At 35.0% G+C, this 25804-nt stretch overlaps 1 protein-coding gene across 16 annotated transcripts in view; it reads left to right on the plus strand.

Moving 5' to 3' along the window:
- Positions 1 to 25804, plus strand: part of PCDH15 (protocadherin related 15) — a 1828063-nt gene that overhangs the window by 1531341 nt on the left and 270918 nt on the right. For 15 of the 16 annotated variants that reach the window (XM_025396095.1, XM_025396103.1, XM_025396104.1 and 12 more), the window contains 2 exons: positions 7662 to 7741; positions 19488 to 19581. In XM_025396095.1, the coding sequence (XP_025251880.1) occupies positions 7662 to 7741; positions 19488 to 19581 (174 nt within the window). The remainder of the gene's footprint in view (positions 1 to 7661; positions 7742 to 19487; positions 19582 to 25804) is intronic. The other variant, XM_025396098.1, reaches the window with a different exon arrangement.

A 25804-nucleotide genomic window follows, 5' to 3' on the forward strand; every position in this document is an offset into this window, starting at 1 on the left:
ACATGACTTTGCAAGGGCCAAATTATAAGTAAATATTAACTTCTTATTGTGTCACAACTAAAAATGCTAGGCTATAACAGTAAACGAAGAAGACAAAATTTCTGCTTTTATGAAAGTTCCATTCTAATAGAGAAGAAAATTAACAAAATATATGTGAGTTATGTGGAACCTTAGAAGATGTTATGGGGAAAATGAAAGAAGGAAAGCTAGAGAGGAAGTGCATGGGAAAATACAATTTGATAGCGATTATTTCACAGAGAAAGTGACCTTACAACAAAGAGTTGAATAAGGTAAGAGGATGAGCCATGGTTGTGTCTGAGGAAAAGTATTTCAGGTTCAAGGTAAGACCTCAAAGTTTAGACCTGTCTGGTGTGTTTGAGGAAGAAGAAAATACTCCTCTTTACAAAGTAAAGTAAAGGAAAGAGACAGTAGTAGAAATGAGATCATTCAGTAATAGGAGAGGGATAGATATAATTACTTTGCATGAAATTAGGTATAGTTAAAAGAATTTGAGTATAGCAGTGACATAATCAACCAAATTTAACAAAGGATAATTCTGGATGCTGCATTGAAAATGGTCTGTGGAGGAAGCCTGGGAAAAATTATGGAGATTTGTTGATATGCTCTATCAGTCCATTCTAGGCTTGGAGTGATCTTTCCAGAAATGATGAGACGTGATTTCAATCTGATTATATTTTGGTGGTTAAAAACTCCATGATTTGTTAATGAATTGGATATGGAATGGAAGGTAGAAGTTAAGAATAGGTATTAAGATACAGCTTGAGCAACTGGAAACATTGATTTGTCCTTAGCCAAAATTAAAACGCTGTTAGAGGAAGAGTAATTCAATATTGGCCATACTGTATTTGAAAAGACTTTTTGACATCTGCTATGGACTGAATGTTTGTGTTCCCCCAAAATTCACATATTGAAGCCAAAATCTTCAATGTCGTGGTATTTAGAAGTAGGACATTTGGTAGTTTGAGACACTTAGGCTATGAGAGTGGAATCCTCACGAATGGCCACTAGTGCCCTTACGAGGAATGAAGAAACCAGAGCTCTCTGTTTCTACCATGTAAGTATAGAATGAGAAGACAGCTCTCTGCAGACCACGAAAGGTGCATGGGATCTACTAGTGCCATGATCTTGAATTTCTAAGCTGCAGAACTGAAATACAATTTTGAAGTCATGAGCATTTAACATATTATTTGAAACTTTGATATTGGATTAGGTTGATAATGGCACCAATGACAGACAATGAGAGAGACTGACAATGAGCAAAAAACAGGAAGGATGATAAATAGTGTAGAATATGACTTTAACAATGAAGAGTAGCAGTTAATACTGTCTAATGCTTATGGTATAAGAATTAAAGCTGATGCATTTCCAGAAGAATAATCTGGCAGTGTCACTGAGAAACAAGAAGGCTACTATGAGGCTCACCAATCAAAAGGGATATCGGAAAATTAGGTTCTTAAGAAGAGCTTGGTGTTGGTTCAAGCAAGCAGGTGAAGGGAACGTTGAGATAAGTTTAGGACATAGGGGACTTTGCTAGTGATAGAGAATGAGTTTCAGAAGACTTAGAATATGAATTATGATTCTATAGTCTGTAAACTTTGGCAAATTATTTAATTTTTAAGCTTAAGATTTTATTATCTATAAAATAGGGATTGCAGTGCTCTCCAGATAAGATTGTTTTGAGGATTAAATGAGATGGGATATTCAAAGTGCTTTTACATAATGGTAACCATTATTTGGATGGGTCATTTTGAATATTTACATTAGTTCTAAGTTTATTTTGTTGATTGTTCATTGAGCCCTGGACAAAATTAGAGTTCCAGGCTTATTTTAGCATTGATTAAATCTCTTTGTGTTCCAAGGTTACCCATTTTGTACGATAAAAATTTTTTGAGAGTAAGCCATCATAGAGTCTCTCTAAATCTAACGGAAGTCTAGATATTTTTCCTATTAAGGACTTCTTAATTTACAGAAATTTCTCTGGATATGACAAAGAAATTTATGCTCACTTTTAAATGCCATTTATTTTCAACACTACCAGCAGTGATTCTGCTATGCCTTCCTAGCATAAGGCACTTTACTTCCTCCCCGGGCAAAAGATCATTAATCCATACCAACATTGTAAGAAAAAGAGCAGTTTTATGGCTCTCCTATGTGCAGTTTCCCAACATCCTTTTATTTTTGAGCATATGTATATTTTTGTCATTGTAGACTTAGCTACATTTCCATGTTTCATATATATATATATTCTGTATCATATTATTCATTTGATGTTGTTTAGAATATTTAATAAACTGACCTCTACTTACACTTACTTCAAAAGGACATTTTATATTATCATTATGAATGACAAAATAACAGTACTTGACATGAATAAAATATATTCATTAATTTTTAAAAATATATATTCATAAATATTATAACATTTTGTTAAAGGCCAAAAAATGTAATACCAGGAATGAATGTGTACATTTTTTGAAACACTGCTATACTGAATTGAAAGCTTTATTTGTTGCTCTCAAGTAGTTTAATAACATAAATCAGAACTTGTTTGGTTAAGTGAGAAAATCATCCAAATCCATTGATTTTTATCTATTTTAGAATCCCTAAGGGCAGTTACTTTGTCTTAATGTCCTGTGAAATGTGTAGAATCATTCTGTGCACATAAAGTGCACTCTACCAGATGGTATTTGATGGCTGTGTTCATCTTTAACATGAACAGAATATTAGGTTAGAGAAAATTTGTTTTCTTTTTCAAATTTTCCATTTGCCAGTGTCTAAGAACATTGCTTCCTTGGATAAATACTTTTGCTTCCCTATTGGTGCTTCTGAAAAATGAGGGACTCTTAAGTCAGATGCTGCAAGTAATCTGGTTGAGAGGACTGGAAAGAGTAATTTCTTTGATTTTTTTAAAGGAATCATTTGTTCTTCAGGCAAAATTAAAATTAAATTAAAATTAAAGGAAAGACTTGCTTTAATCTTAACCATGTTATTAACCATATATTAGCAAAACAGTGGCTAAAGTGCATTACTTGCCAGCCATCCAAAATACACATCATTTATTCATTTAACCAGAGATATTAAAGTGGTCAAAGTAAACTGAGGAGCTCCTCTTCCACATGCTTGCCTCCAGATCTGACAACCTCCTTGCTATTCTTGAAACTCACTAGGCCTGTTTCCACCTCATGACCTTTATCACTTGCTCTGACCTCTTGCTGGAATGTTCTTCCCCACGTGACTTTTACACCTTTTACAAGCATTTGCCAAAATTTCACATTTTCAGTAAGTCTGTCATGATCACTTCTCTGTAAGTGTAAATCCTCACCCTGCTCTCCATATATGTCCTTCATGAAATATTTTGTAGTTCAGCAACACGTATAAAGATCTGAAAACAAAATATTCTAATCAATTTTTAAATTCATTTTCCTCCACTACCATGTAAGTTGTATAAGGGCAGGATTTTTGTCTGTGTGGTTTACCGCTGCAGCCTCAGTGCTTAACACAGTGTAGATGCTCGATAAATATTTGTTGAATTCATGAGTGATTACTGTAAATAATAGTATTATTATTCTCATTTTGTACTTGAGTGCATTATCTGAGAAGAGATGGTACAGCTGAGGATGAATCCAGGTAGCTGGCTCCAGAATCTCCCCCGTTAAACTCAAAATAAGCCCCAGAAAGATAACTGCTATCTTACTTTTCTCAGGCTTTGAAGAAGAGATTTGGATATGACTTGATTTATCAAAAATAAACACATAAAATGTTTTTTTCACTAAGAAGAAGCAATTTCTATCTCGTATATTATGGAAAATACTGAATAACACTATGCTCCCATTTTCAAGATGATACAGCTATTACTCTCTCTAGATAAAAAGGATGCATCTTTCAATTAAGTAAAGTACAGAGAAATCTGGTTGGAATGATGGCAGAAATAGTGATATAATTGAAGTCATATGCATTTTCTGTTTACCAGTAAAGTTACTATTAGGTTTAAATGAGACAAGACATGCAAAATGTTAATATAGTTTCTGACATATTATAAGCAGTTATTTTGAGATGGCTGGTTAGATTTATATATAAAAAAACTTTAAATATTGCTAATAGAAATATATTTAGGGCACATATACACACATAATCAAATCCTAATACTTGAAGAGTAAATGCTTCTGTTGATATTTCCAGTTTTTCCTTTTATGGATTATTTCTCACCTTTGGACATTGACAAATAAAGATGACATTGTCTATACAAGTGCTAACTCATGTAATGGATAGATTGCAGAACTTTGATGAAGATTATACCATTTCCTTTTGCTGAAAAACTGTAAATACTTCCTAATTATTATACCACCCCAGACCCTGGAACACCAATAAAGGATTGTGTGAAAAGATAAATATGAGGAAATAAATCAAATAAGAATTTCCTTTTAAATCCTAGGTCTTCAAAGTTTCCAAAATGGGCACAACCTTACATAAGAATGAAGTAGGCAAATTACTGACATTCACAATCCTTAAAAGACTGAGGTATTTGAGTGGTCAAAATAAAACTGAAGAAATATTTCAAACTACCTCTGGGATAGAAAGGAATTAACATAAAAATAATGAAATACAAATAAAAAACACAATACTCACAGTGCTCTCATCTTACATAAAGGATATTAAATATTAGAGTAGATCTGATATAATAAAAGATTCAATAGTAATCTGGACTTAAAATTGTTTACGTGAAGGTATCTTGTTTCAGAATGCATTTCTTCTGGCTTTTATGAAACACAAGATTATACAATATTTCTCAAGAAAAAAATTAAAACAGCAACAACATAGCAATAAACAAACGAAAAGAACTTGATCATATCTATAACAACATAACAAGTAAAATTTATTGACCAAGAGAAAAACAACAGAAAAAGTTCAGTGTAAACTTTTTAGGGTTAAGATATAGTCTCCAGATATAATTCTCTGTTTCTTCAAATTGTTAGCTGAGTATCATTATTTGTGGTTCCTATCTAGCAAATAACAGAATACAAGGAAAAATACCAAGCATCTACTATCCATTTTATTGAGTGCATTCTTAAAAATTTCTTTGCTTCTTATTTTCTACTCTTAGGCTTTCATTATGACTAACTCAATGAAATCTAAAATTTTGGATTTTGGCTGACATGGAATGTTTAAAAAATATTTTACCCTAGCTAATTTATTACTTTCTTCTTCATTTACTCTTTTTATTCCATTTTATTTTGGTGTGTGTGGCACGGGGAGGGTGGGGAGCTGGGGGAGAAAGCAATAGACTTTATCCCAAAGAAATAAAAGATTGTCCTGGAAAAACAAGTACTTTTGTTTGCTTAATTAAAAATTGACTATTGTGAGGATATAAGGGAAGAAGCTACACTTTAGTAAAATGGTTACTACCATAATCCATGAGGAAGATGGTGGTAGAGAAGAAATTCGGACAGAGCCAGATACAGCAGATATTTGAGATAAATCTGGCGGGATCTGCTGACGGGTTGCATTGGAGAGTAAGAGTGAGTGCTCAAAGTGTGGCTATGAGCCCCGAGAAAGTAGGAGAATGGAGTTGCAGATATTTTCTGAGATGATGAAGCAGTGAAAACAATATGTTATTGTTTGAATATCTTCTATTTTTTGAGGTATGTCAAGATGGAGAGGAGATCTCGATTTGGGGCTTTTAACCTTTTAAATCGGAGAGGCTTATTATTATTCATCTAATGTGAATCCATGTAGGCAATTGGATACACATCTGAAATCCAGAGGAAAAGGCTAGCCCAGAGATATGACCGTCTTTAGCAGATAGAGAGTATTTATAGCTACACTATTGAATGAGATGAGTAAATAAGTGAAGTTCAAGGACCAATCTTTGGAACAATCCAATACAAAATAAGTCTTATAAATGAGGAGAAATCAGCAAACAAAAATGAGGAACTACAGTTGATAATATGAGGATTGAAAGCAGGACAATATGATGTCATAGGAGCCATGTGAAGGAAGTATATCACTTTTATGAGACACAGATTAAATAATCTTGCAAAGCTTTTCTTACAGAACCTGGCCCAATATTCAGTAGTTTCTTACTGACTGAAATATTATTTTCAGTTGTCCCTTGATTCTGTAGTTTATGTGGTCCAATAGAGGCTTCTGACCATTAATCCAATGTGGTAGCTGATAAAGACATTCAGTGAGCAGCACTGTGTAATCCATGTCAAAGCCAGCTGATCTACCACTGAGAACAATATGTTCTTGCCTGTCTGAATAGGGAATTTCACACTCAGCCTCTTATGGCTGGGACAGTTATTATCTAGTCACTGAAAGAAACTCACATACTTATTCCTCTCTCAGGTCCTGCTAACTCCAGGGCAGTTCCTGTCTGTGGAGAGGCTGGTGTTTCTGCCAGGCTAGTCACCTAAAAATAAAATACATCTGGACCTTTATCAGATATTTCCCCCCTTTGTAGCATCATGCTTAGGCAGATCCTTCTTTCAACTCTCTGACAGCATCCAAATTTCTTTCTTTATCCATGTCTTTTATAAGAGGATCAAATGACTCACTGGAAAAAGAACTGATTTAATGTTTTTGAAGGTAAAACTCAGTGCCATAGAACAAGAGTATCTTTATTTTGGGCAAGAGAAACTTGGAACTAAAAGTCAAACTATATGTTTTCTTCTCTGACTTGGGTGTTGAAGGGAAGAAAAGCCAACAAAAAGGTTAATATTTATTGAAAGCTTACAATGTACCAGAGATTAGTCTATGTGCCTTGATAAACATTATTTCAATTAAACCTCTCAAGATCTATTAACACTTGTATTGTTATACAGTCCTTGTTTTAGAAATGGGTACACAGAAATAATCACATAGGACAATTGGAGTCCAGTTTTGAAGTCACGTTTTGTGGCTATAAATTCAGGATTTTTAACCAGAAAGTTAAACTGATTTGAATTATTATCTTGATATATTCTGAACAGAAAAAGAAAAGAGTATATGTTAAACACTTTATCGAAACTGTAAAAATGTATATAGAGTTTAGCACCTTTTTTGGTTTTTGTTTTTTTTGTTTTTTTTTTGAGACAAAGTCTTGCTTTGTTGCCCAGGCTGGAGTGCAGTGGCATGATCTCAGCTAATTGCAATGTCTGCCTCCTGGGTTCAAGCAATTCTCCTGCCTCAGCCTCCCGAGTAGCTGGGATTACAGGTGTGCACCGCTGTACCTGGGTAACTTTTTGTGTTTTTAGTAGAGATGGGATTTCACCATGTTGGTCAGGCTAGTCTTGAACTCCTGACATCAAGTAATCTGCCCACTTTGGCCTCCCAAAGTGCTAGGATTAGAGGCTGAGCCACTGCGCCCGGCCAGCAGCTTTTATTTAAGTTATAAACAGACATATAAAATAAATTTATTAATTAATAAGATAGGTAAACCTTGGGAAAATGATTATTTCCACACCAGACAGGATTATGTATTCAGAAATGGATCAGATATTAATGTTTAGTTTTACACTTTGCCATTAGGCCATGCTTTAATCTTTATTCTTTAACAGTGTCATGGACATTCTATGCTATTAGTTTCAAGCTTTTGTATTACTCCGTAATGAGTGGATGCCATATCAATTACTTGATAATTGAATTATGTTTTCTCTCTGAAGGCAACTGATCGAGAGGGAGACCCAATAACATATGCCATTGAGAATGGAGATCCTCAGAGAGTTTTTAATCTTTCAGAAACGTAAGTAAAAAATGATTTCCTACTTTAAAAAAAATGTACAGCAACGTACTGTTAGCAGGAGAACAGACTTCTAATCAGAGGCTTTCAACTGTGTGTAGTTGTACTTCCCTTTTGGTTTACTATGAATGTTAATGGTAGCTCAGAGGATAATTCTGAGCCCAGAAATCTTACCCAGGAGACTGTTTATTTTTAACATTTTTACTAGGTAAACTCTACTGAGGTGGAAACATTTCATTGGAAGGCATAACTGGGATTAATTAGATCCTTTTAAGGTTGTCAGCTACTAATAATGACAAGGACATTACTGCAAAGGGTTACTTAGCACTAAACCATGTATTCAAAGGGAGTCTTGCAGGCAAGATGTGTTACAAACACATCCTTCAATTTCAGATTAACATAGATAAATTTAAGAAAAAAAGCAAAATGAAATAAAATACATGTTCATGCCAAACTTCTTTGAGGTCTAGATCAGTGTCATTCTACTTATCTCTCCGAATACATCTGAGATATTGCTAATGATAACTATTGAGAAAACTGGGAGCAGACATTAAAAGGAGGCATTTAGGGCTTCAGAGAGACCATTTGCTTCCCATTTGCAATAGCAAGGTAGCTGTTCTGCTGTCACATGTGGCTGGTTTCTAAAGAGCTTGGCTCTCCTCTGATATTTCCTATGTACTTATGAATAGTTTTACTTTCTGAAAGAATAGAAATGTAAACTTGGCCAGGATTATAAAGTTAAAACTTTGACAAATGAATACATTGCCACGTCAGACTCAGAAACATGTGGGACATAATTCCAAAACAAGAGAACCATGTGTTGGTCAATTAGTCTTCTCAGAAATACCTGAAATTTCACGTTGAATAGAATTATACAAACATAAGTTAGTAATGCTGGGAAACTATAGACAAGGACAGTATTTTCCACAGATAAGTAAATGTCTATTTGAAAAATAAAAAAGCTTAACAGTTTTCGTTTTTATCCCATAGCGACGTAGAAATCAAAAATTAGCTACAATTTACAATCATCATTAAACAAAATAAAAATATTAAAGAAAAACTTTAATCAAGGCTGTGTAATATTAGCATAAACATAGACATATAAGCCACCAGGTCAGACTTATGGTCAATTGATTTTCAAAAAGGGTCCAAGATAATCCAATCAGGAAACAACTTTGTTTCAACAAATGAAACTGGGACAATGTGCAAGCGAATGAATTTGAATTTTTATCTCACATCATGCACAAAAATGAACTCAAAGTGGATCATAAACTGCAATATATGAGATAAAACTACATTCCACATAGAAGAAAATACAGAAGTAAATCTTCATTATTTGGATTAGTCAGTACATTTTGAGATATGACACAAAATGCACAAAGGATTAATGATAACATTGACAAATTGGGTCTCATCAATTTTTAAAAATGTATTTCAAGGATCACCATCCTAAAGTGTAAAACAACCTACAATGGGAGAAAATATTTTAAAATTATGTATATGGTGTGAAACATGTCTCAAGAATACCTGAAGAACTGTTACAACTTAATAAAGAGAAACAATCTAATTAAAAATGGGCAAAATATTTGAATAGACGTTCCTTTAAAAAAGGATATGTGAATAGCCAACAAGCACATGGAAATATGATCGTGATCACTGATCATTGGTCATTAGAGAAATGTAATTTAAAACTATAAAGAGATTTGACTTCATACATACTTTGTGTCTATAGTGAAAAAAGAAAGGCAAAAACAAGTACGACTAAGAGTGTGGAGACATTGAAATCAGCATAAATTTATGTGGCCATGTAAAATGTGCATGTATGAGTTCCTTTTTGCACTGCTATAAAGAAATGCTTGAGATTGAGTATTTTGTAACGAAAAGAGGTTGAATTCCCTCACAGTTCTGCAGACTGTACAGGAAACATGATGCTGGCACCAGTTCTGCTTCTGGGGAAGCCTCAGGAAACTTACAGTCATGATGGAAGGCAAATCGGGGAGTCAGCGCTTCACATGGCCTGAGCAGGAGGAAGAGAGAGGGAGGGGAAGTGCCACACACTTTTAAACAAGCAGATCTCCTAACTCTATCAAGAGAGCAGCACCAAGGGGGGTGGTGCTAAACCATTCATGACAAACTGCCCCCATGAGCCAATCACCTTCCAGCAGGTCCTATCTCCTACATTGGTGACAATTCGACAGGAGATTTGGGCAAGGACACAGATTGAAACCATATGAGTACCCTTTGGAGAACTGACCTTTTCTCCAAATGGTAGACAGAGTTACTGCATAAGTGAGCATTCTGTTCATATACAGGAGAAATGAAGACATGCATCTACATAATAGTTTGCACAAAGAAAGTTCATAAAAGAATTATTTATAATGGTACAAAAGTGGAAACAAGTCAAATATCCATCTGCAGATGAAGGAATAAAAAAAATGTTGCCTATCTGTAATAATATAATATTACTCATCAATGAAAGGTAATGAGGTACTGAAACATGCTACAACAGGTATGAACTTTGAAGATATTATGCTAAGCGAAATAAGTCAGTCACAAAAAGAGTACATGTTACATTATTTCATTTGTATAAAATTTTCATAATAGGCACATCTATAAGACAAAAAGTTGATCAATGATTGCCTGAAAATGAGGAGTGGGAGAGAATGGAGAGTGACGGTTAATAGATACAGTGTTGAAAATGTTCTAAAATTGATTATGGTGATAATTGAACTACTCTGTGATTATGCTAAAAACCATTGAATTGTACCCTTTAAATTGGTGGATTTTATGATATCTGAATTAAAATGTTAATAAAGCTGTCAGCAAAAGAAAAAGACAACAATGAAGTTTTCACTTTCTCTGGTAAGCAGGAAGCCTAGGTCTCTCAAGAATTTCCATTCCTGTTTTTCCCTTGATGCCAAGAGATTTTTCAATTGCTGATTGTGAAATCTAATGAGCTACTGGTTTTGCCAAATAAATTATCTAAATGCACTGCTTTCCTGTATCTCTAGTGCTCCTCTCATCTCTGCATTTGGAATGAAAAAGATAATGGCTGGGTTACAGAGGTTCTTAAAGGTGTAAATTATGTCAATGCAAAATCCTTTTAGTCTAAATTGACCATGATTCTTAATGTTAAAGCTCTTAGGTCAACCTGGACAGATATCTCCTTAAGACGCAAACTGCTTCCAGGAAAACTAAAGCAGAACATGTCCTCGTAATGGTTGTGTGATCCCTTTTGATGATCATTCTTGATTCAGGGTCCCGTACACTGGGCCCATTGCCTTCTATCCTATGGTCACTTTGTTTCCACCACCTCATTGCTGTTGTTCCCATTGATATTTACAGAGTAACCTGAACTGGTAGAAATACATTTCAATGCATTTGAAATGGAGAACAATAACTGACATTTCAACTGCCACCTTCTTTGAAACTTCTGAGATTCATGTTCAAAAATTTGCACCATCACTTCTCTATAACTTTCAAGGATTTGAACAATTCGGGTACTGCTATAGTTTGAATATTTGACACTCCAAACCTCATTATGAAATTTGATCCCCCATGTTGGAGATGGAGCCTAATGGGATTTGTTTGGGTCATGAAGGCAAACAGCGTATGAATGGCTTGTTACCAAAGGTAATGAATGAGTTCTTGCTTTATTAGTTCCCACAACAACTGGTTGTAAAAAAAGAGCTTGGCATGACCCCTCTTCTCTTGCTTCCTTTCTCACCATATGATCTCTGCACGTGGCCTTCACCTTTGGCCATGAGTGGAAGTACTCTCAGCCCCTCACCAGAAGCAGATGCTGGCAATATGCTTCTTGTACAGCCTGTAGAACTGTGAGACAAATATACTTATTTTCTTTATAAATTATCCAGCCATAAGTATTCCTTTATAGCAACACAAATGGACTAAGAAAGGTACACTAAAAAAATAAGCAATGTTCTACCTCATCAGATACTTCAATATATGCAAATAATGTTTGGGTTATATTTTATATCTTAAAGCAAAATGAAAAATATTTAAATGTCTATTGTATACTTTAAATACCACATTATTTTATGCTATAATGCAAATTATACCAATAAGCATCATTATAATACCATTACTTTCCTTTTCTTTAATGAAATAAAAGTATGCCAAAGTTTTTTTGCATTTCTTTAAAAAAAATTAGTAGTAATGAATAATCATCGTAATGTCAGTATGGGCTTACAAAGTACTGAATTATTATCATTTTAATAAATTGGCTTAGTCACACAGCCAAGAAAGAAACTGGGTCTTTAAAGAAAAGACCTTGGTTTTTTGAAAATCACAAACATTGGTTATAAAAATCATTCAGTGCCATGTATTAAGTGGCCATATCTGTATGATTCTGTAATGCCCTATTCCAGTATCTTTTCATAGTGTCTGTCTTGAAAGTGGCATACGATTTAGCAAATATTCACTCAGCAGTCATCCACAAATAAGTACACGTTTAAGTAAGATATATGAAAACTTCCCGTATAAATATGATGGCCTAATGTCATAGTTATTTATTAAGGGAGGTTGAGGAATTGCCATCTCTCAAGTATTTATGAGTTGTTATCTCTGAAGGATGGGATCTGTGATGCCAACACTTAAAATCAGTGCTAAACAAGATAATTTCAAAAATTATCTCCATCTCCGGTCCAAATTCTATTAAAATAATCAAAACCACAATGAGATTACCATCTCATACCAGTTAGAATGGCAATCATTAAAAAGTCAGGAAACAACAGGTGCTGGAGAGGATGTGGAGAAATAGGAACACTTTTACACTGTTGGTGGGATTGTAAACTGGTTCAACCACTGTGGAAAACAGTATGGTGATTCCTCAAGGATCTAGAACTAGATATACCATATGACCCAGCTATCCCATTACTGGGGATATACCCAAAGGATTATAAATCTTGCTGCTATAAAGACACATGCACACGTATGTTCATTGCGGCACTATTCACAATAGCAAAGACTTGGAATCAACCCAAATGTCCATCAGTGACACACTGGATTGAGAAAATGTGGCACATATACACCATGGAATACTATGCAGCCATAAAAAAGGATGAGTTTGTGTCCTTTGTAGGGACATGGATGCAGCTGGAAACCATCATTCTTGGCAAACTATAGCAAGAACAGAAAACCAAACACCGCATGTTCTCACTCATAGGTGGGAACTGAACAATGAGATCACTTGGACTCGGGAAGGGGGACATCACACACCAGGGCCTATTATGGGGGGGGGGGGGGGGGGATTGCATTGGGAGTTATACCTGATGTAAATGACGAGTTGATGGGCGCTGATGAGTTGATGGGCGCAACACACCAACATGGCACAAGTATACATATGTAACAAACCTGCACATTGTGCGCATGTACCCTAGAACTTAAAGTATAATAATAATAAATTTTTAAAAAAGAATAACTTTATAAAAAATTTTTTTTTCTTCACTAGCATTTTAATGTTTTTCTTTGGTGATTAATTTGTTTTGACTTTAAATGTAATGCTCAATTATGTTTTTCATAACAGTTTGAATTTTATGATTATACTGAAGATTCATGTATTAGAAAGATGATATTTATTTTATTCCCTGACAGCTCAGCTCTACTTTAAAAATATAAACCCAAATCAAACTACTCTTCACACTTCACTCTACTACCTTAGTTCATGCCACCATCGTTTTTCCCCAAACTGCTATCAATACCCAGCTCCCTCTATAGTATGTTTTTGTTAATTGCTAATTGCTATTTAATGTGAAACACCATGTCAAACTTGAAACAACCATACATTTTAAAGTATACTCTAATCTCTCTAAATATCATTATAAAGCCTAAAACTCAGTGCCCAACAACGTAAATCTGTCAAAGGCTCAGATACTTGCAAGTGTAAATGTTCAGTCACAAGCAGTAGAATTTTTTACAAAGTTTTAATTAAGCAAAACCTATATATCATTAAATATGTGAGATAATCTTAGTTTATAATGATGCTGCATCAGTATTTCCTAATAAACAATGGAATTTTGAAAAACAGTTAGTTATAGAAGCAGGTTTTAAATTCAGTAGCTTGTTTTGTTTGGAAGTAGATATCCACTATTAGTTTCTATTTACCTTGTTTAATTTTTTTAAGACTGAGTATTACTCTGTGGCCCAGGCTAGTCTCAAACGTCTAGGCTTACGTACTCCCAAGTAGCTGGGAGTACAGGTGATTATTTATTTATTTATTTATTTATTTTATTATTATTATTTTTTTTGAGATGGAGTCTCGTTCTGTTGCCCAGGTTGGAGGGCAGTGGTGTGGTCTCAGCTTACTGCAACCTCCGCCTCCTGGGTTCAAGCGATTCTCCTCCCTCAGCCTCCCGAGTAGCTGGGACTACAGGAATCCGCCACCACGCCCGGCTAATTTTTTGTATTTTTAGTAGAAATGGGATTTCACTTTCCCATTTGACAGAAGGGAAAACTGATGGCACAGAGCTTTCAAATAAGCTTCCCAAGGAACCTGTAATCCCAGCTGCTCAGGAGGCTGAGGCAAGAGAATCATTTGAACTCGGGAGGTGGAGGTTGCAGTGAGCCTAGATCATGCCATTGCATTATAGCCTGGGCAACAGAGTGAGACTTCGTCTCAAAAAAATTTAAAAAGTGCACATAAAAAAACAAAAAGAGATGGAGTTTCACTGTGTTAGCCAGGATGCTCTCCATCTCCTGACCTTGTGATCTGCTCACCTCAGCTACCCAAAGTGCTGGAATTACAAGCGTGAGCCCCCGCGTCTGGCCAAATTTTCAAATTATTTTTGAACACCATTTTTATGGTTAAGCAAACCCTATTTTCTAAAAGAATTTGAGTATGCCAAGCAAAAGATGTTTCAGGAACATAGCTCAAAAGCTTGGTAATGGAAAATTCTCTGCAATATAATTTATATAATTGAGGCAAAATCCACATAGCATAAAATTAACCATTTTGAAGTGAACAATTCAGTGGTGTTTAGGAGATTCAGAACTCATGCAACTATTAACTCTGTCTAGTTCTAAAACAGTTTCATCACTCCAAATAGAAATCTGAATCCATTTAGCAGTTACTCCCTATTCCTTATTTCCCTTAGCCCCTGGCAACCACCAATCTGTGTGCTGGCTTCAAAGTACCTACTTTGGATATTCTACACAAATGGAATCATACAATGTGTGATTATTTGCGTCTAGCTTCTTTTTTGTAGCATAATGTTTCCAAGATTCATCTGTGTTGCAACATGTGTAAGTAGGTCACTACTTTTCATGACTACATAATATTCCATTGCATGCATATACAACAATTTGTTTACCTATTCATAAATTGACAGACATTTAAGCTGTTTTTCTACCTTTCGGTATTACAAATACTGCTGCTGTGAACATATACATACATGTATTTAAGTACCTGCGTTCAGCTTTTTAAAGTATATACCCAAGAGATATGCTGGGGAATAGTGTAATTATGTGTTTTTAACCATTTGAGGAACTGTCAACTGTTTTCCACAGTGATTGAAGCATTTTATATTCCCATCAGATATATATGAGGATTCTGATTTATTCACATTTTTGCCAACACTTACTTTCTTTTTTTGTTGTTGTTAGTAGTGGGGGTTAGTTTCTTTTTAAAAAATACAATTATCATAGTGAGTGTGAAGTGATACTTTGTTGTGGGTTTTCATTTGCATAAAATGACATGTTTTCATATGCTTTTTGATTGTTTGTGTATCTTCTATATCTTCTTTGGAAAAAACGTGTATTTGAGTCTTTTGCCTTTTTTTAAAATGAGATTTCTTTTTGATGTTAAGTTGTGTAATCCTTTATATATTCTGGAAATAAGACTTTATATATTCTGGAAATAAGAAAAAAGATGTGATTTGTAAGTATTTTCGCCAGTTATATGTGTGTGTGTGTGGTTTTTTTTTTTTTTTTTTAACTTTCTCGATAATGTTCCTTGATGCACAAAAGGGTTTTTTTTGTTTTGTTGTGTGTGTGTGTGTGTGTGTGTGTGTGTGTGTGTGTGTTTTGACAAAGTTCAGTATCTCTATTTTTTCCTCTGCTTCCTGTGCATCTGGTGTCATATCTAAGAACCCATGGCCAAACCCAAGATTATAAATATTTACCTCTAGTTTTTATCTAAGAGTTGTTTACAGGTTTCAATTCTTGTATTTAGAAAAATCATTGATCCATTTTGAGTTAATAGTTGTGTATGAAGTGAATAGTCTAACTTAATTCTTTTACATATAGATTTCCATTTGTTCCAGTGCCACTTGTTGACAAGACTATTCTTTCTTATTGAATGATCTTGGCATTCTTGTTGAAAATCAATTGACTGTAGATGTATGGGTGTATTTATGAATTCTCAATTATATTTATTGTTTTGTATTCCTCAGTACACTTTTGAGTGCCTGACTTTTCCATGCAACTATTTACCCAGACTTTCCTGGCAAGTTTTTGGCACTCTATTGTATGCCTCAGGTGGTTGTGGGCTATCCCCTGCCTACAATGTTTCTTTGGAATGCCCACTGCTTTTCTGCCTTGAGTGATTTCCAAGTTTTGATGAAACAAGGATAAGTACCATGTGTCACTCCTTCATGCAGTCTCCAGACAGATTAGAATAGACCCCCGCATTCTTTGTGAATAAGGATAGCTCTGCTCCCTCCAGAAACAAAGACCATGGTGTCACACTGGGAATGTTCACTGATGTTTTCAAGGCCGCTCTGAGCCAGTGAGATGGTAGAATAAAGACAAGTCAAAATGCCCCAAAGTTATTCTACCATATTTGATCTACCTTTTTTTAAAAGAAATTCTGCCTTCATCCAGTTGCTATAAACCTGTGACTGTTTTCCAGAGTTTTGTCAAATTTGCTTTTTAAGGTCCCCGCTTAATTGCGATTTTTTTGATGTGATTTTTTGATCTCTTGGAGCTGTCTTCTCCATTTCTGTTGACATCACTCCTGGAAAATGTATTTTCAATCCTATGTAATTTAAGTAGCACTGGTATTGATGCTTTGAAGAAGCTTATATATTTTTAATACGTAAACTTATAAGGTATATTGCATTACTAAATGTACCCCAATGTATCCTGGCCTGATAGCCTCCATCTAGCTGGTAATAAGACGTTTTGTGAGCTATTTCTCAGATTTAATAAAAGGATGCACATGTATACCCACAAACTAGTATTTCAGCTATGAGTCCCAAAATGCACTGCCTGTTTTTCTCCCCTTCTGCATTGCCCAAATATACCACATAACTGCCTACAACATTGAATCATAAGGCCTGCATATTACATAAAAACTACCTCCATAATAATCACCAGATAATACACAATTAGCTGTTTGTGTTCAAAATATCCCTAAGTATGGATATACTGTATACTATATTGTATACAGCATATAGTATTTTTGGAATAATACATATGTATTATATATTCTAAATAGTATATATAGAATATATATAGAGAGTGTGTGTGTGTATATATATATTCCAAATACTATGTACAGTTGGGAGGCAACATAGATTATTTATAAGAAACCATTCCTTGTCTCAAAGAATTCTGAATATGCTAAGGAATAATGGATCTTTTCTCTTGAAATAATCAAAAACAAGATATATATCGTTCGTCCTGGAATGAATTAAGCAAAGTTTTGTTATGTTTTGTTTCCTGGAAGGTAGTAAATCAACTCAGTTATCACAGACAGTTTTGTAATTCATCGTAAATATGCAATATACTTTTTAGTAATTTTCTAATTTAATGTACAATGAGGAATATAGAGAATTAACTGAGAAAAGAAACAAAATGAAAATGGTAACTCAATTTTCTTTCTTTCTCTTATTATACTATGGCTAGGTTTTCAGATTTCCTGTTTCTTAAGATACTTGTGAATAAGCCTCGGAAGAAATATGTGTCTTACTTTTCTCATCTAATGTCATTTAAAAATGGGATTATCTGGACCCTCTATAGTGTAGGAAGCTGGTCCAAACTTAATTGTTGTGAACATGCTCTGGCAACTGGTTTTCAATTATTTTGACAAAGCATTTATAAAATGTACAGGAAGCAAAAACAAAAAACAAAAAAAAAACTGTTTTTCATGGGCATGCCATATGTTCAGAACTTTTCAAAAAATCCATGTCAACCATTACAACATAATAAACAAAATGGAGTAACTGTGATTCTTATTTTGATTCATTGGCTTTGACTGTACTCAACTACCATATGTGATATGAATTGTTTAAATTTCCTTTACAATAAAAGCACTTACCTTAAAAACACTTATTCATCAGAAACAATTTATATTTTGGAGTTGATAATTTTTTTTTTTTTTTTTTTTTGAGATGGAGTCTCGCTCAGTCGCCCAAGCTGGAGTGCAGTGGCACGATCTTGGCTCACTGCAAGCTCTGCCTCCCGGGTTCACGCCATTCTGCTGTCTCAGCCTCCTGAGTAGCTGGAACTACAGGCGCCTGCCACCACGCCCAGCTATTTTTTTTTTTTTTTTTGTATTTTTAGTAGAGATGAGGTTTCACTGTGTTAGCCAGTTTGGTCTCAATCTCCTGACCTCATGATCCACCCACCTTGGCCTTCCAAAGTGCTGGGATTAGAGGCGTGAGCAACTGCGCCTGGCTGGACTTGATAAATATTTTAATGTCTCATTATATTCAGATAAACTCTCCTACACAGTGGATGCTTGTTAGGCTCAATTAAAATGTGTACAATATCAGATTGTAAAATCTAAGAAATAAATATAGAAATAATATAGAAATAAATATAGAAATAAATAATCTAAAACATTAGAGAGCCATACAAATAGCCAAACTGTTATAAATTACATGGGTGAATAAAGTCTTAAATATTTGGAAACATTTATTCTGAACAGTGAAAAGGCAAGGAATAAGCATTAAAATTATTCTAAGTACAATAATTTTCCCAAGTGCTGTTAATCTCTCATTATACATCAGTTAAATTAAGAAACAGCTAAATTTCCAAAGAGTAACAAAGTACTAAAATTGTTAGTGTAGCCACGAAAGGGGTTTCAAACAAATTATAAAATGAGAACATGAATTCTAATATACTTTTCTTAAAAACTGTAAAATATGCAGAATGATTCTTCTTCTGAAACAATAATATATTTAAATGTGGTTATAATAAAGTACAAAAAGAAACATTACATAAAACATAATTTCTGTAATTTAAAAAATTCTATTTTCTAATTTTGTACAAAGGGCCTCTGTTATTTTAAAATTAAGAAAAAAGAAAAACTTTTTTCCATAGAGTTTTTCAGAGATAAAATTTAGATGGGTTTTTGCATTTTCATAATAGACATATATATGACGTAAATTGGGAGGTGATATAGATTGGTTATAAGAAATCATTCCTTGTCTCAAAGAATTCTGAGACTGATAAGGAATAATGAAGTCTTTTCTCTTGAAAGAATCAAAAACAAGATAGATACTGTTCTTCCTGGAATGAATTAAGCACAGTTTTGTTGTGTTTTGTTTCCCGGAAGGTAGGAAATCAGTTTAGTGTCAGTTTCATGGCTACTGCTAAGAAATTTGACAGCCTTAAAAGCCATTTTGAATTTTCAGGATGAATCTTAGTATTATATATCTAAAATACTCAAGCTGTGATTGCTGAGAGGGGAAAAAAAGCTATCAAGAGTAATTCGCTATACTAAGAAGACTCTCCTTGTGACATAATATCTCTTTTTGTCTTATTTGTTTGTTTGTTTTGTCACTAGCACGGGGATTCTAACCTTAGGGAAAGCACTGGACAGGGAAAGCACTGATCGCTACATTCTGATCATCACAGCTTCAGATGGCAGGCCAGATGGGGTGAGTATGCTCTGTGGGAAATGGTTTTAAAGATAGTATTAAGGCAACTGAGAGAGTCTTAAACAATTTATTACATACATGAATTAATGTTTTTCACGTGGAGTAACTTCTTATAATTACTAGAAGTGGTGCTCTTTTCTTCAACAGGCTATTTATACATGCACCTATACTCTGAATTTGTTAATGTGCTGCAACCTTTAACTTGACAGAGCAGATACTTGAGATCAGCATTCTCACCTAATTTGTAGGGAAAATGAAATCTACTCTATTCTAACAGGTATTCCATTGTGTCTGTCATTTGCACTGCACCATGAAATGTATTCTGGCAGTTTATTATGTTGGAACCTGTTTCACTTAGCATCGTTTTATTAAGGGTCAGGGAGGAAGAGTGGATTTTGTGGATAAATATCTTCAAGCACTTAGGAAAGTGATTTGCTTGATTCCACAGGCATTTGTAAGTAGCAGTAAGAATCCTAAGTAATTTTTGGTTATCTAAGTAGTTTAAATGGGCTTATAATTCCAAAGAAGATAAATTCTACTTCCGTTGGACCTAAAACTCACTTTTAAAAGTTAAAAAAAAAAAATTGTTAGACATTCTGAACTGCTTTAAAATCACTTGTCTGTATTATTTGAACTATCTCATCCACAACCACCAGCATCCCGCTTTCTATGTACTGTAATATTACCTTTGTTAATAATTATATTCACCATTTCTACGCCATGTGTTAGGTGATTCTTTTTTTTTTTTTTTATCAGGTGTTTATGTGTCAACTCAATGCTATTGTCTAGAAATAATTCCAAACCCATTACAGATTGATAAGCAAGGCTCACTCAATTTAAATATCAGCATATCTCCTGGTTCCTTGAAATGATTTCTTTAATCTATATAATACATTGGCTGAAAGTATACAATAATGTACTCTTCACATTTATTTTAGGAGGATTTCTGAGATTTTATTACAATAAAAAATATAAAATTGATGCCCGAATAGTTTTCTCATCTTAACTAAAAGTGAGATAAATAGAAATAATTAAATTTGGTAATTGCAATCTGTCCATAGTAAGCTATTTAACATTTTTGATATATTACATAAATAAACATATATATACATATAATAAAATATACAGAACAGTTTTAGGAAACAGTGAGGATAATAGCAGGTACTAATATGATAGAAAAGTAAATAAAACCTATGGTTAATTTTTATATAGGCAATGCACCTAATTATTATTATTATTTTTTGAGATGAAGTTTCACTCTTGTTGCCCAGGCTGGAGAGCAATGGAGACATCTTGGCTCACTGCAACCTCTCTGCCTGCCAAGTTCAAGCGATTCTCCTGCCTCAGCCTCCCGAGTAGCTGGGATTATAGGCAGGTGCCACCACGCCTGGCTAACTTTTGTATTTTTAGTAGAGACAGGGTTTCACCACGTTGGCCAGGCTGGTCTCGAACTCCTGACCTAAGATGATCCACCCGCCTTGGCCTCCCAAAGTGCTGGGGTTACAGGCATGAGCTGCTGCACCCAGCCTGTCCTAAATTATTATAGTATGTCTGTGTCAGATGTATATAAAGAAGTCAGTGAGAGAGTTTCTAGAGGAAGTAATTGAAGAACTTGACTTATGATGGAAGTTTAGAGGGTAACTCAGCTAGGCAATAAGTGAGAGAAAATATTCTAAGGAGGAGAAGGAGAAATTATTTGGCATAGAGTAAGAGGTATAATTACAGTGAAGTGAAATTAAGAAAGAGCATTCAGGTCAACCATTAGAATAAGAAAAAAAACGAAAAGATAATACATAGCTTTGAAATATGTCACATTATAGATCAGAAACTAATGGCAGTAATATTAGCTAGAACATTTTAACTCTGTCCTTAAAATTTCTTAGACAAGGAAACAGATGGAAGGAAAATAGTCACAATCTACTAATAATATCTTTGCCTACTTAAAACCAAAATAAGTTCTGGTTAAAATTAGCAGTTTTGTTCTCTCTAGTTCATTGTTCAGTAATTTATTTGTATATCTTAATTCTCCTTGAACAGGACACTTAGCATTTCTAGGTCCTCATTCTAACATTCTTATAATCACTCAGGTTTCATTTCCCTTTAAAATTCTGATTTTTTTTGTAGTCCCAGCTACTCAGGAGACTGAGGCAGGAGAATGGCATAAACCTGGGAGGCGGAGCTTGCAGTGAGCCCAGATTGAGCCACTGCACTCCAGCCTGGGTGACAGAGTGAGACTCTGTCTCAAAAAAAAAAAAAAAAAAATTCTGATTTTTTGAGTAAATTTTGTGTTCATTTCTAAAGTTTTAATGAGAATATCAGTAGAGTATAAAGCATTTAGATTTCAAACAAAAGTTTATTCAGTTAATTTCATCATTTATATAATTTTAGGGATATACTTATATATAGGCATACACAGTGGGATCCTGAAGAAAAAAAGTGATTATATAAAAATAATATTCTCATGTCTTAATAGCACTTTTCTTATCTAAATATTTAGTAATTACAGTAAAATCAATCTTTTAAACTTAAGAATCATGTGGTTTAAAACAAATATTTGATAAACACAGACAGATGGATGGAATTTATTTAAATCAAAATGGTGACAAGCAATTTGTGTGAAACAAATTGCCAGGATGAGTTTGAAAATTTTATCATGAGAATACGCTTTTTCTACCACCTCAAAATGGGCATGAGGGAGATAGGAGGTCACATTCTGTTGGTCATTGTGAGCTTATTTGTAGACAATATGAAGAAAGTTTGATTTGACTTTCCTTTTCTAAGTTTACTTTGTTAATGATAGTTGAAAAATCTGTATAACTTGCATATCTTGTGTAATTATTTTTTTAAGCTATCAGGGTACAGATAAAACTATAATTTTTAGATTCTATTTTTTTTTGAAGATTCAGACCAAGGTGTCTACTTTTACCGTTTATATTCAACATAGTATCAGAGGTCCTCACCAGAGGTATTAGGCAAAAAAAGAAAGAGACAAAGATAGAGAAAGATCCAATTTGAAAAGGAAGAAGTAAAGCTATCTCTGTTTAGAGGTGATATGAGTTTGCATATAGAAAACTTTAATGACTCCATACACACATGTTTCATGTTTGCACACATGTACACAAATGTTGGAACTAAGAAATTTTGCAAAGTATCAGAATAAAAAATCAGCACACAAAATCATTTGCATTTTCATAGATTGAAAATGAATGAGCTAAAACTATTAAGAAAACAATTCAATTTACAATAGCATCAAAAAGAATAAAATACTCAAGAATTAACTTAACCAGGGAGATCAAAGACTTGTATAATGAAAACTACCAAACATTTTTGAAATAAATTAAATATAACTAAATTGAAATGTATCCCATGTTCATGGATGGGACGACTTAATATTGTTAAAATGTTAATATTCTCCCAAGCAATCTACAGATTCACTGCAATTTCTATTAAAATCCCAATGATGCTATTTGTAGAAATTTTTTTTTTTAAATAATCAAACGTATTCTAAAACTTATCCTTAAAATTTCAAGAGACCCCAGATAGCCAAAAAGAAAAGTAAATAACAAAGCTGGAGAACTTGTACTTCCTGGTTTCAAACTTACTACAAAGCTATAGTACTCAAAACAGAGTAGTACTAGCATAAAAACAGAAATACAGGCCAATGTAATTTAATAGAGAATCCCAAAAATAAACATTAACTTAATTGGTCAAATAATTTTTAAGATGGGTGCCATGATAATTCTACATGCAAACTAATGCAGTTGGACCCTTATCTAACATCATATGCAAAAACAAACTCAAAAGTGATTCATTACCTGAAATGAAAACTAAGTCTATAGAACTCTTAGAAGAAAACATAAGGCAAAAGCTTCATTACATTGGATTTGTCAGGGATTTATTAGTTATGACCCCAAAAACACAGACAACAATAACAAAAAATAGACAAATTGGAATAGGAAGAGCTCCAGCCTCAAGCTCCCAATGTGAGCAACACAGAAGATGGGTGATTTCTGCATTTCCAACTGGGGTGCCAGGTTTATCTCCCTGGGGCATGTCAGACAGTGGGTTCAGGACAGTGAGTGCAGCCCACTGACTGAGAGCCAAAGGAGGGCGAGCCATTGCCTCACCTGGGAAGCTCAAGGGGGAAGGGAATTCCCTTTCCCAGCCAAGGGAAACCGAGACACACAACACCTGGAAAATTGGGTCACTCCCACCCTAATACTGCACTTTACCAAGGGTCATAGCAAATGGCACACCAGGAGATTACATCCCACGCCTGACTCAGAGGGTCCCATGCCCACGGAGCCTCCCTCATTGCTAGCACAGCAGTCTGAGATCTAACTGCAAGGCAGCAGCGAGGCTGGGGGAGGGGCACCCACCATTGCTGAGGCTTGAGTAGGTAAACAAAGCGGCAGGGAAGCTCGAACTGGGTGGAGTCCACTGCAGCTCAAGGAGGGCTGCCCTTCTCTGTAGACTCCACCTCTGGGGACAGGGCATAGCCAAACAAAAGGCAGCAGAAACCTCTGCAGATTTAAAAGTCCCCGTCTGACAGCTTAGAAGAGAGTAGCGGTTCTCCCAGCACAACATATGAGATCTGAGAACGGACAGACTGCCTGCTCAAGTGGGTCCCTGACCCCCGAGTAGCCTAACTGGGAGACACTCCCCCCAGGGACAGACTGACACCTCACACCCCACACGGCCGGGTGCCCCTCTGAGACGAAGCTTCCAGAGGAACAATCAGGCAGCAACATTTACTGTTCAGCAATATTCACTCTTCTGCAGCCTCCGCTGCTGATACCCAGGCAAACACGGTCTGGAGTGAACCTCCAGCAAACTCCAAGAAACCTGCAGCTGAGGGTCCTGAATGTTAGAAAGAAAACTAACAAACAGAAAGGACATCCACACCAAAACACCATCTGTAGGTCACCATCATCAAAGACCAAAGGTAGATAAAACCACAAAGATGGGGACAAAAACAGAGCAGAAAAGCTGAAAATTCTAAAAATCAGACCGCCTCTCCCCCTCCAAAGGAATGCAGCTCCCGCCAGCAATAGAACAAAGCTGGATGGAGAATGATTTTGACTAGTTGAGAGAAGACGACTTCAGATGATCAAACTTCTCAGAGCTAAAGGAGGAAGTTTGAACGCATTGCAAAGAAGCTAAAAACTTTGAAAAAAGATTTGAGGAATGGCTAACTAGAATAACCAATGTAGAGAAGTCCTTAAATGACCTGATAGAGCTGAAAACCATGGCATGAGAACTACGTGGTAAATGCACAAGCTTCAGTAACCGATTCAATCATCTGGAAGAAAGAGTATCAGTGATTGAAGATCAAATGAATGAAATGAAGTGAGAAGAGAAGTTTAGGGGAAAAAAAAGATTAAAAAGAAAAGAACAAAGGCTCCAAGAAATATGGGACTATGTGAAAAGACCAAATCTATGTCTGATTGGTGTACCTGAAAGTGATGGGGAGAATGGAACCAAGTTGGAAAACATTCTGCAGGATATTATCCAGGAGAACTTCCCCAACCTAGCAAGGCAGGCCAACATTCAAATTCAGGAAATACAGAGAATGCCACAAAGATACTCCTCGAGAAGAGCAACTCCAAGACACATAATTGTGAGATTCACCAAAGTTGAAATGAAGGAAAAAATGTTAAGGGCAGCCAGAGAGAAAGGTCGCATTACCAGTCAGACTAACAGTGGATCTCTCAACAGAAACTCTACAAGCCAGAGAGAGTGGGGGCCAATATTCACCATTCTTAAAGAAAAGAATTTTCAACCCAGAATTTCATATCCAGCCAAACTAAGTTCCATAATTGAAGGAGAAATAAAATCCTTTACAGACAAGCAAGTGCTGAGAGATTTTGTCAACACTAGGCCAGACCTAGAAGAACTCCTGAAGGAAGCACTAAACATGGAAAGGAACAACTGGTACCAGCCACTGCAAAAACATGCCAAAATGTAAAGACCATCAATGCTAGGAAGAAACTGCAACAGATAACAAGCAAAATAACCAGCTAACATTATAATGACAGAATCAAATTCACACATAACAATATTAACCTTAAATGTAAATGGACTAAATGGTCCAATTAAAAGACACAGATTAGCAAATTGGATAAAGAGTCAAGACCCATCAGTTTGCTGTATTCAGGAAACCCATCTCACATGCAGAGACACACATAGGCTCAAAATAAAGGGATGGAGGAAGGTCTATCAA

This window comes from Theropithecus gelada, chromosome 9, assembly GCF_003255815.1.
Source record: "Theropithecus gelada isolate Dixy chromosome 9, Tgel_1.0, whole genome shotgun sequence".
Classification (NCBI taxonomy): domain Eukaryota; kingdom Metazoa; phylum Chordata; class Mammalia; order Primates; family Cercopithecidae; genus Theropithecus; species Theropithecus gelada.